This window comes from Mixophyes fleayi, chromosome 5, assembly GCF_038048845.1.
Source record: "Mixophyes fleayi isolate aMixFle1 chromosome 5, aMixFle1.hap1, whole genome shotgun sequence".
In the NCBI taxonomy this organism is placed as follows: domain Eukaryota; kingdom Metazoa; phylum Chordata; class Amphibia; order Anura; family Limnodynastidae; genus Mixophyes; species Mixophyes fleayi.
In genome coordinates this window covers 133,097,283-133,110,200 of record NC_134406.1, presented here as the reverse complement: position 1 = coordinate 133,110,200, position 12,918 = coordinate 133,097,283, and the positions used below count along the sequence as shown (strand labels likewise).

The following is a 12,918-nucleotide window of genomic DNA, read 5'->3' as shown; positions in this document are numbered from 1 at the left end:
ATTAGCTCAACAATTGTCTTTAAGATCCCCTATTTAAAATCCATAAAGCTAAATTGTAATCAATATTTGAAAGACCACAGTTCGAAAACAATTTCATAGAATTCACAGGAAAATAAAAAAAATAAAAAAACACTCTTGCATGAGATTTCAAAAGAAATTATACAACAGACCAGATTGTTCCAACTGCTGCACCAGTAATCACCGTAAACTAAAGCGTGACAAATTGTTTCAACGTATCCCTTTCACTTCATAATGACAGACATTAAAATGGAAATTGTATTCTTAAATCAGGAGTAAGGGAGGAAAAAACAACTAAAACTGTTTCTCTGTACCCCATCATAGCGTTAAATAAAAGCTTCATTTTATAATCATAACCAATATGGAATATTTATGGATGAAGTTACCGGGGGAAAATAAACGAATAAGTATATTTCATAATTTCATTTAGTTTATTAGACAAAAATATATGATTTAGACAAGTTTGCTGACGCGCTATTTACAATTTCAGATCACGTTATATACAGAAAAAACACAGACATGGGAACAAGTTGCCAAAAAAAAAACCGAATAATCCAAGAATTGTTAGAATTACAGGGATCATAAATGGAACAGTGGAAAGGAATCCATCTACAGATTTGTAAAAATCGTTTCGTTGTTTTTTTCCATTTTGGGGGGATGGCGGAGGGGGATTTACACCACCTTATTGCAAAAAGAGATTCAGAGTCATTTATATATAATACCCATTATCGTCCATATTGTTTAAACAGTCTCTTAATCACTGTTGAGGATTCAGCAATCAGGCAGAAGGGAGGGCCGTTAATATGCGAGGTGTTCCGTCTTGCTGTGACAAAGAGCTGCAAAGGGAGAAAACAGATATTATAATAACCATAATAAAATCGCATTTATTTTTCCTATACATCTGTCAACGTTAAGTTTTTATTTTATTTGTATATTTTTAATACATCTCTACGGCATTAAACATCTATACTGTATTAAACCATTTTTAGCTTAGTACTATGCTAATTAACTTGAATTATCACACTATCTTTTCTTTATGTAGGATTATGACACATCAACATTGAAAATTAAAATCATTAAACATAATTTATCTTGAACAAAAATATTTAAACTTACTTTTCACGGACAGCCTGAAAGGAAGATTTTAGCTGTGGAGGGGAGTCGGTCCTTGGAACATTTTCTCTGTCTGTAAAAAATATATAATGATTAACAAAATACATTTTAATAGAAGCAATCTGGTCTACAATAAAGAATCGAGTAGGTAACTTTTAATAAATGTATTAAAAAAAATATTTGGATCTAGCACAGTTGTTTTGGGCTTGCTGTGACATATTACTAAGGTAACAAAGGTGAGTGGTGGTATTACCTTGTTATGTTATTAGGAGTAGAGGAAAGTGAGATCACTCCATGTATAGAGGTAATATTGGGACTAAACTAGTCTAATATTGTATACTGTGGATTCATTCACCTGTGTGCTTAAGACTGGTTCTTTCTGTGGCTTTGTCGTTGTTAAGTGTCCCCAGGTTGGCTAAGAGGGGTGCTTGCTGGTGTGCCTGGAGGTGATGGTGGTTATGATGAGACGCGTGATGGTGATTTACTCCTAACAAGGACCTCATATTTATTAGGGAACTCTGAGTGAGGAAAGCGCCATTTGTCCAATTGTGGAATTTGCCAATCTGGCATGTGTATAGTCCATGGCTGGGTAGGAAAGCTGGATGCTGGATTGGTGGAGATGTATGATTCACTTGGGGTGGAGAAGGAGAAGACTTAAGGGCACCATCAGGGCTGGTTGCTGTTTCTGCCAAAGACCAGATTTTTGGTTTGTTATGAGGTGTTTCTTGTAAACTCCCCTGTCCTCCGGGGCTCACAATTCTGGTATTGCTGGATTCAGAGTTTTCTTTTACTAGTGACAAAGAGTCTTTTGATTTAAGTCCATCAGTCCCTGCTAACATGACATCGCTTTCCTTTTTTAAACTTTCTTTGTCGCTCTGCCTCAAGTGCTCAGGCTTGTCGTCCTCCTCTTCATTGCTCTGTTCTCCGTCATTATCGTCTATTTTATCAATATCTATGCTCTCGAGGTCGATCTCCTCGTCGTCTTCAGTTTTTTCATGGTCTCCTTCGTTGTCACTCCCAAAGAGATTGCCATCTTCCTTACTCCTGGCACCCCATGTTACCTTGTTCTCTTTCTTGAGCCTCCTCCTGGCATTGGCAAACCAAGTGGAGACCTGGGTGAGGGTCATCTTGGTGATGATGGCCAGCATGATCTTTTCGCCCTTGGTGGGATATGGGTTCTTTCTGTGCTCATTTAGCCAAGCTTTCAACGTGCTGGTACTTTCCCTGGTGGCATTCTTCGGCCGACCTGGATCACCATACTGAAACTGCCCATAAGGGTAATAACCTGGGGCAGTGTGGGCAGCAAACGCAGCTGGGTGGACACCGGGGTTATCCTTAAGTTCATACTGTGATCCCTGAAACATAGACACAATAAATCAGTTAGTATCTGCGGAGATACAAGAATGTATTATTTATTAACAGCTGCCATTTCCTGATTTTCTAATAAGCAGCATTAGGGTAGAAAGAAGCTTCTAATAATCTAAACAACTGTGCCCTTAAATCCTAAATGCTTTACACTTCTATCAATGAAAAAGCCATAGTGACTTCCTTGGGATTTGCTAACCTTGGACATTTATCAGCAATGCCTGGAAACTGCTAATAAGGGTCTGTACAATTTTAACACATTTCAAGTTTGCACTGACCTATCAGTCCAAAAAAATCGACAGTGTGTGCAGGTAAACACTAGCTTGCAGCAGCTACACTGTGAACGAAAGCTACGTTTAGTCTGGGTATTTAATCACATTCCGAGTATTTCTGTTCTAGTTTATACAATTGAGCATTACCAATGCAAATGTAACGCATGCATCAATTGCTACCCAATTCCCCTAATCAAACAGTAAACATTATTTAAATTGAAGTTTGCACAGGTGCGGTCACACAATATATGAAAAAGAAGTAATGGCATGGTGTAAAAAAAATGACAAAGAGCAACAATGAATAAGAAATGTATATACATAAACTCTATGTCAAATGTTGACTTGAAAAAAATAGTTCGTTCTTATTTGACTGACTCATATGTTGTACACAGTGACTGTCAATGAAGTTGAGCTTTGATCTTGAAAAAAAGCAAATAGCAATTGTTTGCTAGTGTTTTAAAAAGTGACTATGTATCTTAAGTCACTTTGTTGCTATCCGGGGCAAAACAGAAAGTTAAATTATCCCATTGGGTGTTTTGATAATAACCTCATTAGGCCTTATTATTACTGTAAACTATTACCGTGACTGGTTTAAATGAAAAGAGGATTTCCATTAAACCACAGAACCAGTTATGTTAGAAATGTAATTTAAATAAATAAATATATATATATATATATATATATATATATATATATATATATATATATGTTCAGCCGATTGTGCATGATCACGTCTATATTTTACAGTGTTTTCCCCTCAGTTATACAGATATAGATATTTGCAGACGTAATAAAAGTGGGAAAATAAACTACCCGCACGTTTCTTATGCATTTATGCATCATATATGTATATTACTTCGTTAACTTTTAGACAAAATGACTAAATATTAAAACGCAATTTGTGAATCATTTTGTCTGTTTACTTCCCCGACGCTGTATTTTACTTGTTTAGTTGCTAGCATAATTTTTTCAGCTATTGTATGTGAGCTGCAGAGACTGTTTAAGAGGGTACTTATAAATCTTTCACCACGTCAGTAAAAAGCTCAGTGAATAATCTAAACACAAGACAAGGTACATCCTTATACATTTTACATACGAATGAAATAAGACAGCGACATTTCATTAAGATGCATTAATTAAATAGGTCATTGACTTCCAATGGGGCGAAAATAACATAATAATGATGTTTTGTTATTTTAATTTTACCCATCAAGATCATTTAGAGTCTCTAAAACAGCATTTATTTGCAAAGATATATAGCCAAAGCACATTTATATGATTACATTCAGGCTGAAAATATTTAATTTATTTTTCTTCTGTAAATCAAATCAAATCAATATCAGCTTTGGGTGAAATTAGTTGTTTGTTTTATCATAGCTTTTTTTTTTTTTATCATTTAATAATTTAAGCAATTTGAAGTTGAGAGGTATCAAATTGTGTTTAATACTGAAAAAATATATTTAAAACTAAACTACAAAACGGCGATGCATCAGAAGTGAAATGTGTGCCCAGGAAGTGATGAGACCGGTGTTTTGCGTTTCAAAGACCAAAAGCTTCAGCTCGAAAAATAAGTTAAATGTAAGTTATCAAGTTGCAGAGTACTTAAAAAAAACACTTGGCTGTGCTCTAGTCATTTAGATAACTTTTTGGGACGCAAAGTTTTCAAAAAAGGGAATACGATCTGAACAGAAGCTGGGATCTGCTTGTTACTGCTTGGCAAACCCCTCGGGAAACATTTCTTGCAATGCTAACACTGAATTTATTTTTACTTTAAAGCAAGATTGGTTCTCTTTCTTTTCTACATTTTGTTTTGCTGCCCCCGATGACCCCACCATTATATGCACAACAATTTCAGCCAGCAATGAAAAGACTGAAAAGGAGATAAACATTCAAGACAGAAAAAAGAGCAAGCACAATTCACTATTAATGCTATTAGCGTGCAAGGCCAAGTAAGAGAACTGCATTGCTGTAAAGTACTCCCTATAACTAACCTTGTTTCAGTTTCCTAAACCTATTTTGGTACCAGTGCAAAATGTAGTAATGCCTCTTTGTAACAGCCAACCTGCATGATTCCAGGGGCAGTGTGTCAAACACAGAAGAAATGCAGTAAGACATGCACAGAAGGAGAGCTGAGTGTGAGTGAGGTAGTGACTGGCACTTACCATCTGAGAGAAGAGGGTGAGATCGGTGGTATAGGGCAGGAATGCGCTGTAGTTGGGAGCACTGTAGGGGCTTGTGTACATGCCCAGGACAGAGGTGACAGCGGCGGTGGAACTGCTACCCAACTCTGTTCCTGCGGGCCTCCCTGATCCGGCTGCGGCCGCTGCTGCTGCTGCCGCGGCTGCGGCGGCCAGAACCCCCTGCCGGTCCCCTCCGTAGACGGCCGCCTGGCCAGCGCTGAGGTACTGGGGGTAGCCCAGCTGTGGAAAGGACATGTCTCTGCCTCTGGGTCTCTCTCCGGCAGGGGAAACACTGGCTCTCCGGCACAACAACAAGTACAAAAAGGGCTGGGCGGAAGAAACACAGCACTGTAAAAAAGGAGACCAAACTCTTGGCCAAAAAGTGAGGCAGTGTAGTGAGCAGCAACCTTCTCTCTCTCTCTCTTGCTGTGTGTAGTATTGTATTCTACAGAGAGATTCTGGATAGGAAGAAGGGGAGAGGTGTGTGGATTCGATAGGGTGTCTCTTTTCCCCCCTCAAATCTCGGCTCTTCTGTGCTCCTAAATCCCTTAGATGTGATCTGATCAACAATTGAGCTCCAACTGATGTGTCTGCCCTTAGGTCCTGGGCTGATCTTTCAGATACAATTTGAAGTTGATGCTTTGATTGGCATCCACTTGAGCTCCAGGCACCTCCCCCTTTGGAGCATGTGGCCTGAGCATTGGCTGGGCCACTTTACTGTGTAACAGAAACGGGATGTTTGTCTGTATGTGTGGAAGTGGATGTGAGCGCGTCTCTCTCCCCCTTCTGTGTGTGTGTGTGTGTGTGAGTGTGTGTCTGCCTGCATTCGCCTGGATTGTGTATTTAATGTTTAGCAATGGGTTCCTTTCAGAGAAGCCCCCACTGCTGTATGACAACCTGTCTACACGATTTTACAGCTGTCCAACATTGGGGTTTTGCTGTTTTCAGTCCATAGTGTGTCCCCTTTAACAAAAACAACTGTGTTGCTGTGTTACCTTTACTGTGCAGTCTTTATTGGAAAGCTTGAGAGATGAGGACATTCAAAGATTATACAACTAAGTTATATCAATTTTTACCTAGCTATCAAAATATCAATATCTACCACAATATGTACACTTCATAATATATGACAATATATGGACTGCGAGTCTACTGGTCAACATATGTTGTGATTTCATAGTGTGAAAACATTTATTCTAATTAAGCTTGTAAATGATCGTTAAAAAGTGAAACATTTTCACAGCAGGAAACGTGTTTTAAATTTACACAAATTACATGTTATTTGTTATTGATATGTTCTAAATCACTGCCAGAAAAATGACAGATAGTGACGATTAAAACAAATCTCCTATTTAAATCCTCACAAAAGCATAATCACTAAAAATGTATTCAGATCGAATGGTGTTTCTGGTGTTAGATAACTTTGTATTTACTATCCATTAGTGGTTAGAAGTCTTAGAAAATATCGCACGTGCATTTTGCGTTAATACCAAACAGTTGATCAAAAGCAGAGGAACCCCCAAATCCCATAGGGTCCCAAATCTGACAACACAACAGTTATTGCACTTACATTCACTAGTTACTTTACATGAGCTTCTATCGTCAATATTGTATATTACATTCGTCACCTTTTTAATAGCAGAAAACACACCACAAACAATTGTTGTAAAATAATAAAATAAGCAAATTGCTACATTGAATTACGCAATTTATGACAAAAAATACAAATGAATGTAAAAAAGATGTACATAAAAGTATTGTGATATTGTAATAATTCCAGAAGGACAAACAACCAGAAAAAATGTTTAAGACGTATTTTTGATACTCCCTTTTCCTCAGAGTTGGTTCCCATGCAGTATAAATTGTCACACTGTTGTAAGACACTGGTCAAATTGGTTGAGCTTACATATTTAAAATATTATAAAGATTAAACATATCTTGATACACTGAAGAGACACAGAAGCAGATATATCGGTAAATAGCAATCCTATAAGCACATATCTCCTTTTAACTCTGCTTTGCCAGATTTTTGTTCGGAATCTGTCAGTACAAAGCGATAGTTATACACCTACACATTCAACACTTACACTGCCACCAGACACTTACAAGTACCGAGATTAATACGGTGAACTGTCCCAGAAAAGTACAACTGTGTTGTGCAAACTGAAGGATCCCATTACAGGGTTACAGGTAAATATAGGTGGGATAAGACCATTGTCACTGCTGAAATCTTCTTAGTGTTCAGATGTTGGTGGAATGTTCATCCAGAGGTTTAAGGAATGGTCTTACTCTGTGAATAAGCTCAGCTCTCTCAGTGTAACAGACGCATACAACACACTATCAGAAATCTGCTGCCTGCATAGCTTTCATGGGCTCCACACACTTATTAAAAATAGGATTCAATTCTCTTAACAGATTTATTTCGTCATATGTTATTTTCCTCACTAGTTGCTGTAACTTAGAATATTTAATGCACATACTGTGGCAATGCCACAGCAGAGGTCTCAAGGTAATGGCTAGACTTGTACTCTGTTACAGCCATCAATTATTGTGAAATTCATATAAGTTCAATAGAGCTAAAAACATGTAAAATCCTACTTGTACCTCTGAAATTGTCCATTTCATGACACAATAAGTCTGCCCAGTAGCCATTTCTTCCAAATGCACTCTACATTTCTCGAGTTTACTTCTTTTTCTGTGCAACTAAGTCTGAACCAGAACCACAGGACTAAGCTACTTAACTTGAAATCAGTTTAGCTGAGGCATAGCTACTTAACTTGAAATCAGTTTAGCTAAGGCATGGTCATCTATTGCTTCCTTTCCCAATGCAAAACTTTACAGTAGTTTTATTAAAAATAATAGGTTAAGAGCGAGTGCATGCTTAAGATAAATTTCCTTGTGCAAGAGAGTAACACCCAATAATAGATCAGTGGAAAATATGTTGTGGAGAATTAACACTTAACTTATATTCTGTATTTTGAAAGGAGTGCATCCTTTTTTCCTACAGCCACTTTCTAAATTGCTTGCATGCCCTGTTAAGTTTCTGGCAAACTTGCAAAAAAAAAAAATCAACTGCCAATTCATTAGCTAAACACACTTTAACGACAAGAACACTCAGACATACTGTGACTGTGGCATAGAAAAGCTGGGATGAGCATGGAAACACATCTTTTACTAGAGAGAGGGAACACGCAGGAATAAAAAAATGTCACTATAAAATCGCTCCAATAATGTGATTATGCCTAGTGTAATTGTTTGAAATGTAATTTCCTAGTGTAATTGTTTGCACACTGTTTAAAAATACATTGACCTAAATGGTCAGACTTCTTTCATTTAAAGATCAGTAAGCAGATAGACTTCACTTTAAAGAAGGCTTCGCGCAATGAATTTGCATAAGATAGAGATCGCTGCAGTTTCTCAAGGCGATGCATACAGTGCCAAGAGATTTTCTTTTTTATTAATAACAAATCAGTTGAGATAGGGGTCCGATAAGAAATGCAAATTCAGACATAGGGGTCGCTGCTTGGCTGAATTTTAACTAAAGGCTGATGCTTCAGGAATGGGCTAAAGGTCTCTTTGTAGAGAGGATAAGCGAAGCTTCAGCAGTGACTCTGGTAAAAATGAAGTCAGTGATTTTGATCTGCTCCAGATGTCCTAAGAGTGGATAGAACAGCGGTGGGAATCTGCAGCGGGCATCTGAGTGCACTGATGTTAATCAGCAGAACACATCAGCAAGGGGGACTGGCAATTGTGATAACCTGCTGGAAATGTGCAGGGCTGGAGATGGCAGTGATAAACCGCTGAAAATATCTCTAAATGGAGATGACAGAGATGTTGAAAGAAGACACCTAACAGCAGAGAAAAAATACGATGCTTAGCAGAGCACAATTTGAGAACGGCTTTGACTTAATTTACAGGTTCTGTTTCATTGTGATATATATAATGTGATATATATATATATATATATATATATATATATATATATATATATATATATATATATATATATATATATATATATATCCATACACACACAATACACACATTTTATTTATCCGTCCACAATTAAATATGAAAAATGTGTCACCTCTGATGATTATTTTTGTATTCCTTTTTAATCCGCATTAAGCTGTCACGAATGAGCAGACAGTTTGAAATCCTACTTATTCAAACTTCAAACCCAAAAGGAGTGTTATTTGTGTTATTTCAGTTATTTCAGTAATTCGCTTGCTAATAAATAAACGAACAGGCTGAAATGTGTATTCTGGATGTAAATTTAATTTTACTATACATATATTATTCTTAACCTGATCAGATTTATGCACACCATCATATATTGTTAATGTAAACCAAGTGCTAGTTATTTTAATTTTAGATTACTAAAAATAAACGGAAAAATATCATTTGACGTGCTGATCGATCGGGTCAGCCTTCAGGTTGTATTACGTGTATTAAAAACACAGTGTTATTTACCTGCACCTATTGCGGACAGCCTATATTGTGACATTTTGCTGTTCATCCTCCACTTGACAGCAAGTAGCTTTTTTCAGATTCAGCCCCTATTCATCCCTCCGGAGCCCTGATTTATGAGCCTTGTTAAATAATCATTATTACTTAGCACCTTTTCCAGCAGGGTCTGGGAAAACACCCTCGCTTTGTGACAACAACGCATGTGTCGAACAATTAAGGCAAGCATATCAATCTATCTAAATACACATTGTGCCTGCTCTTCTCCCAATGCTGCCCTTGCATCCTCTGATAGATTCACATATTGTATGCACTGGCCACATATTTTAGCTTGTATTAAGAAAACTCCTCCGAGAAAACCATTAGGAAGAAAGGGGATATATCCATCTATCTATCTATCTATCTATCTATATACACACACACACACATATATATATATATATATATATATATATATATATATATATATATATATATATATATATATACACACACACACACACACACATATATATATATATATATATATATGTGTGTGTGTGTGTGTGTGTGTGTGTATATAGATAGATAGATAGATAGATAGATAGATAGATAGATAGATATATCCTTTCTATCTATCTATCTATTTTATATATATATATATACATACATGTGTGCTGCATATTAATTGAGTACCTAATGTAGAGCAGACCTGAAAATGGCGAAGACTTTGTAAACCCATCACTCCTTAATTAACCAAATGATTTCCACTAAGTTTCTCCCATATGATCTACTATTCCTGAAGATTTATTCTTCATAGCAGCTAAGGTTTAGAATTTTGAGCTGCCAGAATTTTGCTTGGGGGCATCTGCACAATTGCTCTGCCAGCTGCAGTTGTATATATTTGTTTATTTGTTCCTACCTCCCTGCCTTGTTCCTGTAGGGCTGCATTATACAGTTTTTAATTAGTTTGTGTTTGTATTTTACCCGTCCCAAATCAATGCCATCCCGAAGCATTTGTGTGTAAATTCCTGCAGTACAGGTGTAGCTGCTAGCTCCGCAACACCAGGAAACTCATGTCTTACAAATGAAAGCAGTGAATGCCATTCAGCCAAACTGTCAGCTTTAAACAGCCAAGAGGAAGGAGATCAAAGCACGGAGCAGAAACTTCTTCTTTCCAGATTAGAGTCTTTATGGCTTCAACTGCAAATGCTATTAGAAGGAACCAAGACATACAACAGATCATTGGCTACAAAGTTCCTTTAGTTCTGCAGTACTCTGCCCTTTTCTGACCATTATAAGCCATGTCAGAAATGAGAAGATGCACTATCCCTCCTTGAGACCTTGAAGACTTCACATCTCAAATTATGCAGAACTAACTCTGTGAGTGTCACATCTCTATGTATGCATACATTTATGAAAAGGATCCCTCTTAATCCCCTTTGCTGTCATGCTCTTAAACGAGTCTTAAGAGAAAGGGTGTTGAAACAGAACTTTTGGTATCTCTAGATATAAAGACAGTTTCACGTGTGTCTTTTCATTAAGGCCTCTATATTCTTGTGTGGATCTATTCTTCCAATCGCAAGAGGATTTATTTAAAGCTTTCTTTTTATGTTAGGGATATGATTTTGTGGCTGTGCAGCTAGGCCACATCGAAATTATGATTCACTAGCAGTGTATATTTAATTAGAGTAATCTCTCTCCGAATTTAATTACCTAATGAATTATTTGTTTAAAGGGTAAAGGCCTGTTTGCCAAGTACAGTGCAATCCATTGATAAGAACTTTTATTAAAAGGACATTATGGTTACATAATGATACATTAGGTAGCTTTGTTCTCCGAGGTATTGCAGGTAGTGCACTAAAATCCAATTAAGGGAGTCAAGTATACCTGGCTTTTTCTCTGAAGGGGTGTTGCAGATAAGTATATTTGCTCTTATTCCCCTCTCCCTCCTGAATGTCCATTTTGGCCATGTAATTAGTATAGAGAATGTGCATCTTCTCACTAATATATATATATATATGTGTGTGTATATATATATATATATATATATATATATATATATATATATATATATATATACTTTTCCTACTATTTTCATTTTCACTGGGAAACTCATACTTTTAAGCTCTTTGGGGAATTAGAATATGATCTTGTTAATATTGAAAGTACATTTTTAAAAGCCATATTTTCTCTTAGTACTTATAAAAATTATATTAAGAACACATTCCATTGTGTAGTCTCTTGTTTATATATCAAGGTATTTAATAAATTAAACATAGAGCAATCACCGTATTTGCCTGTAAATCATTAGAATTTTGCTGTAAATCGAAATTTCATAGTATACTATCATAGTATTCTTCCTTGTTGTTGCTGCCAGTATTATAGTAATAATAATCAAATTACTTTTGAAATGCTTGAGAAATGCAGATGATATAAAGCAAGAATTTTATTTTATCATTTGCTAACTGTGCTGTAGGTAAGAATTTTGTTTTGTGTTGTCTTAATGTTTCTTTATATTATTAAAATAGCAAATGTGTGCAACTTAAAGTAGCTTATCATACTGCATTGTCATTGGAGAGAAACTGAGGGGTTTATGTTAAATTGAATGCAGGTAGATATTCTTCTGCCTTTTATGACAATATCACAGGCAAAAAATGTAAATACCAGAGATGATGCCAATGAACTAGATTTATTGAAGGGTCACTAAATAAAAAAATGTAGGTTATTTTACATAAAATAGCTCTTAATAAGATTAAAAATATATGTGTAAAAGTTTCAGGAGCTTATCAAAGCATATGAGAATAGTATTTGAGATATGGGTTTGATTCTAGGGAAACAGTTTTCATTCCTATGTACATCAGTCTTCCTATCTGTAAGCCTGTTATAGGAAATTATGGACCTCATTTAGAGTCGGACGCAAAGCCCGTCTAAGAAGTGTAGGAGTGGTAGTGTGCCGCAGCTTGGTAGGGTATTACGGATGGCAAGCAACCCCAGTTGCGTCCCACTCGTAATACCCTATCGAGCTGTGAGCAGTTCCTGCAGCTAGCTAATGCTAATGCACCTAATTCCTGCCGCACAGTTTTAGCCCTTTTTTGATGTGTGTTGTGTCTGCGCCTCACTGGGACTAGGATGTATTTACATGATCACGCCTCCACAATTCCGCCCCTTCTCTCGTAGTGAGCCGCAAGCTGTCGCAAGTGAACACTGCGTCAAAGATGCAGGCAGATATGATGCTTGCTGCATATGTGTGATAGTGTTTGTTTGTTTGATGTGCCTAAAACGGACTTTGCGTCACACTCTAAATGAGGTCCCATATGAACACTATAGACAGGGTCTGGCTCACAAAGATTAGCCCAGGGAAAGAAACTCAGCTCAGCAGCATTTTAGGAACATTTTAAAGGAAAGAAATTTCAGGTAGACCAGTGACCTAGACGAAGGCAGCCCACTATTGGACCAGCCCAGTGGGTAGATGCCTCCCTGCCCAGCAGCCCAGCCTGCCACTGACTATAGCTGTCAAATAT

General features: G+C 36.9%; 1 protein-coding gene across 1 annotated transcript; it reads right to left on the bottom strand.

Annotated features, from left to right (window-relative positions):
* Positions 1 to 426: 426 nt before the first annotated feature.
* Positions 427 to 5,565, bottom strand: IRX1 (iroquois homeobox 1). Its single transcript, XM_075212831.1, has 4 exons — positions 4,931 to 5,565; positions 1,487 to 2,486; positions 1,135 to 1,204; positions 427 to 854 (listed from the first exon to the last, which is right to left on the bottom strand). Exons 1-4 carry the CDS (start codon positions 5,201 to 5,203, stop codon positions 797 to 799), a joined length of 1,401 nt encoding a protein of 466 aa, XP_075068932.1. The 5' UTR covers positions 5,204 to 5,565; the 3' UTR covers positions 427 to 796.
* Positions 5,566 to 12,918: the final 7,353 nt, after the last annotated feature.

Coding starts and splice junctions, on each gene's coding strand:
- IRX1 (XM_075212831.1), bottom strand. CDS start 5,203: ATGTCCTTTCCACAGCTGGGCTACCCCCAGTACCTCAGCGCTGGCCAG. Junction 1,205..1,486: donor AACCAGTCTTAAGCACACAG/GTGAATGAATCC, acceptor TATTTTTTACAG/ACAGAGAAAATGTTCCAAGG. Junction 855..1,134: donor TTTCAGGCTGTCCGTGAAAA/GTAAGTTTAAAT, acceptor CTCCCTTTGCAG/CTCTTTGTCACAGCAAGACG.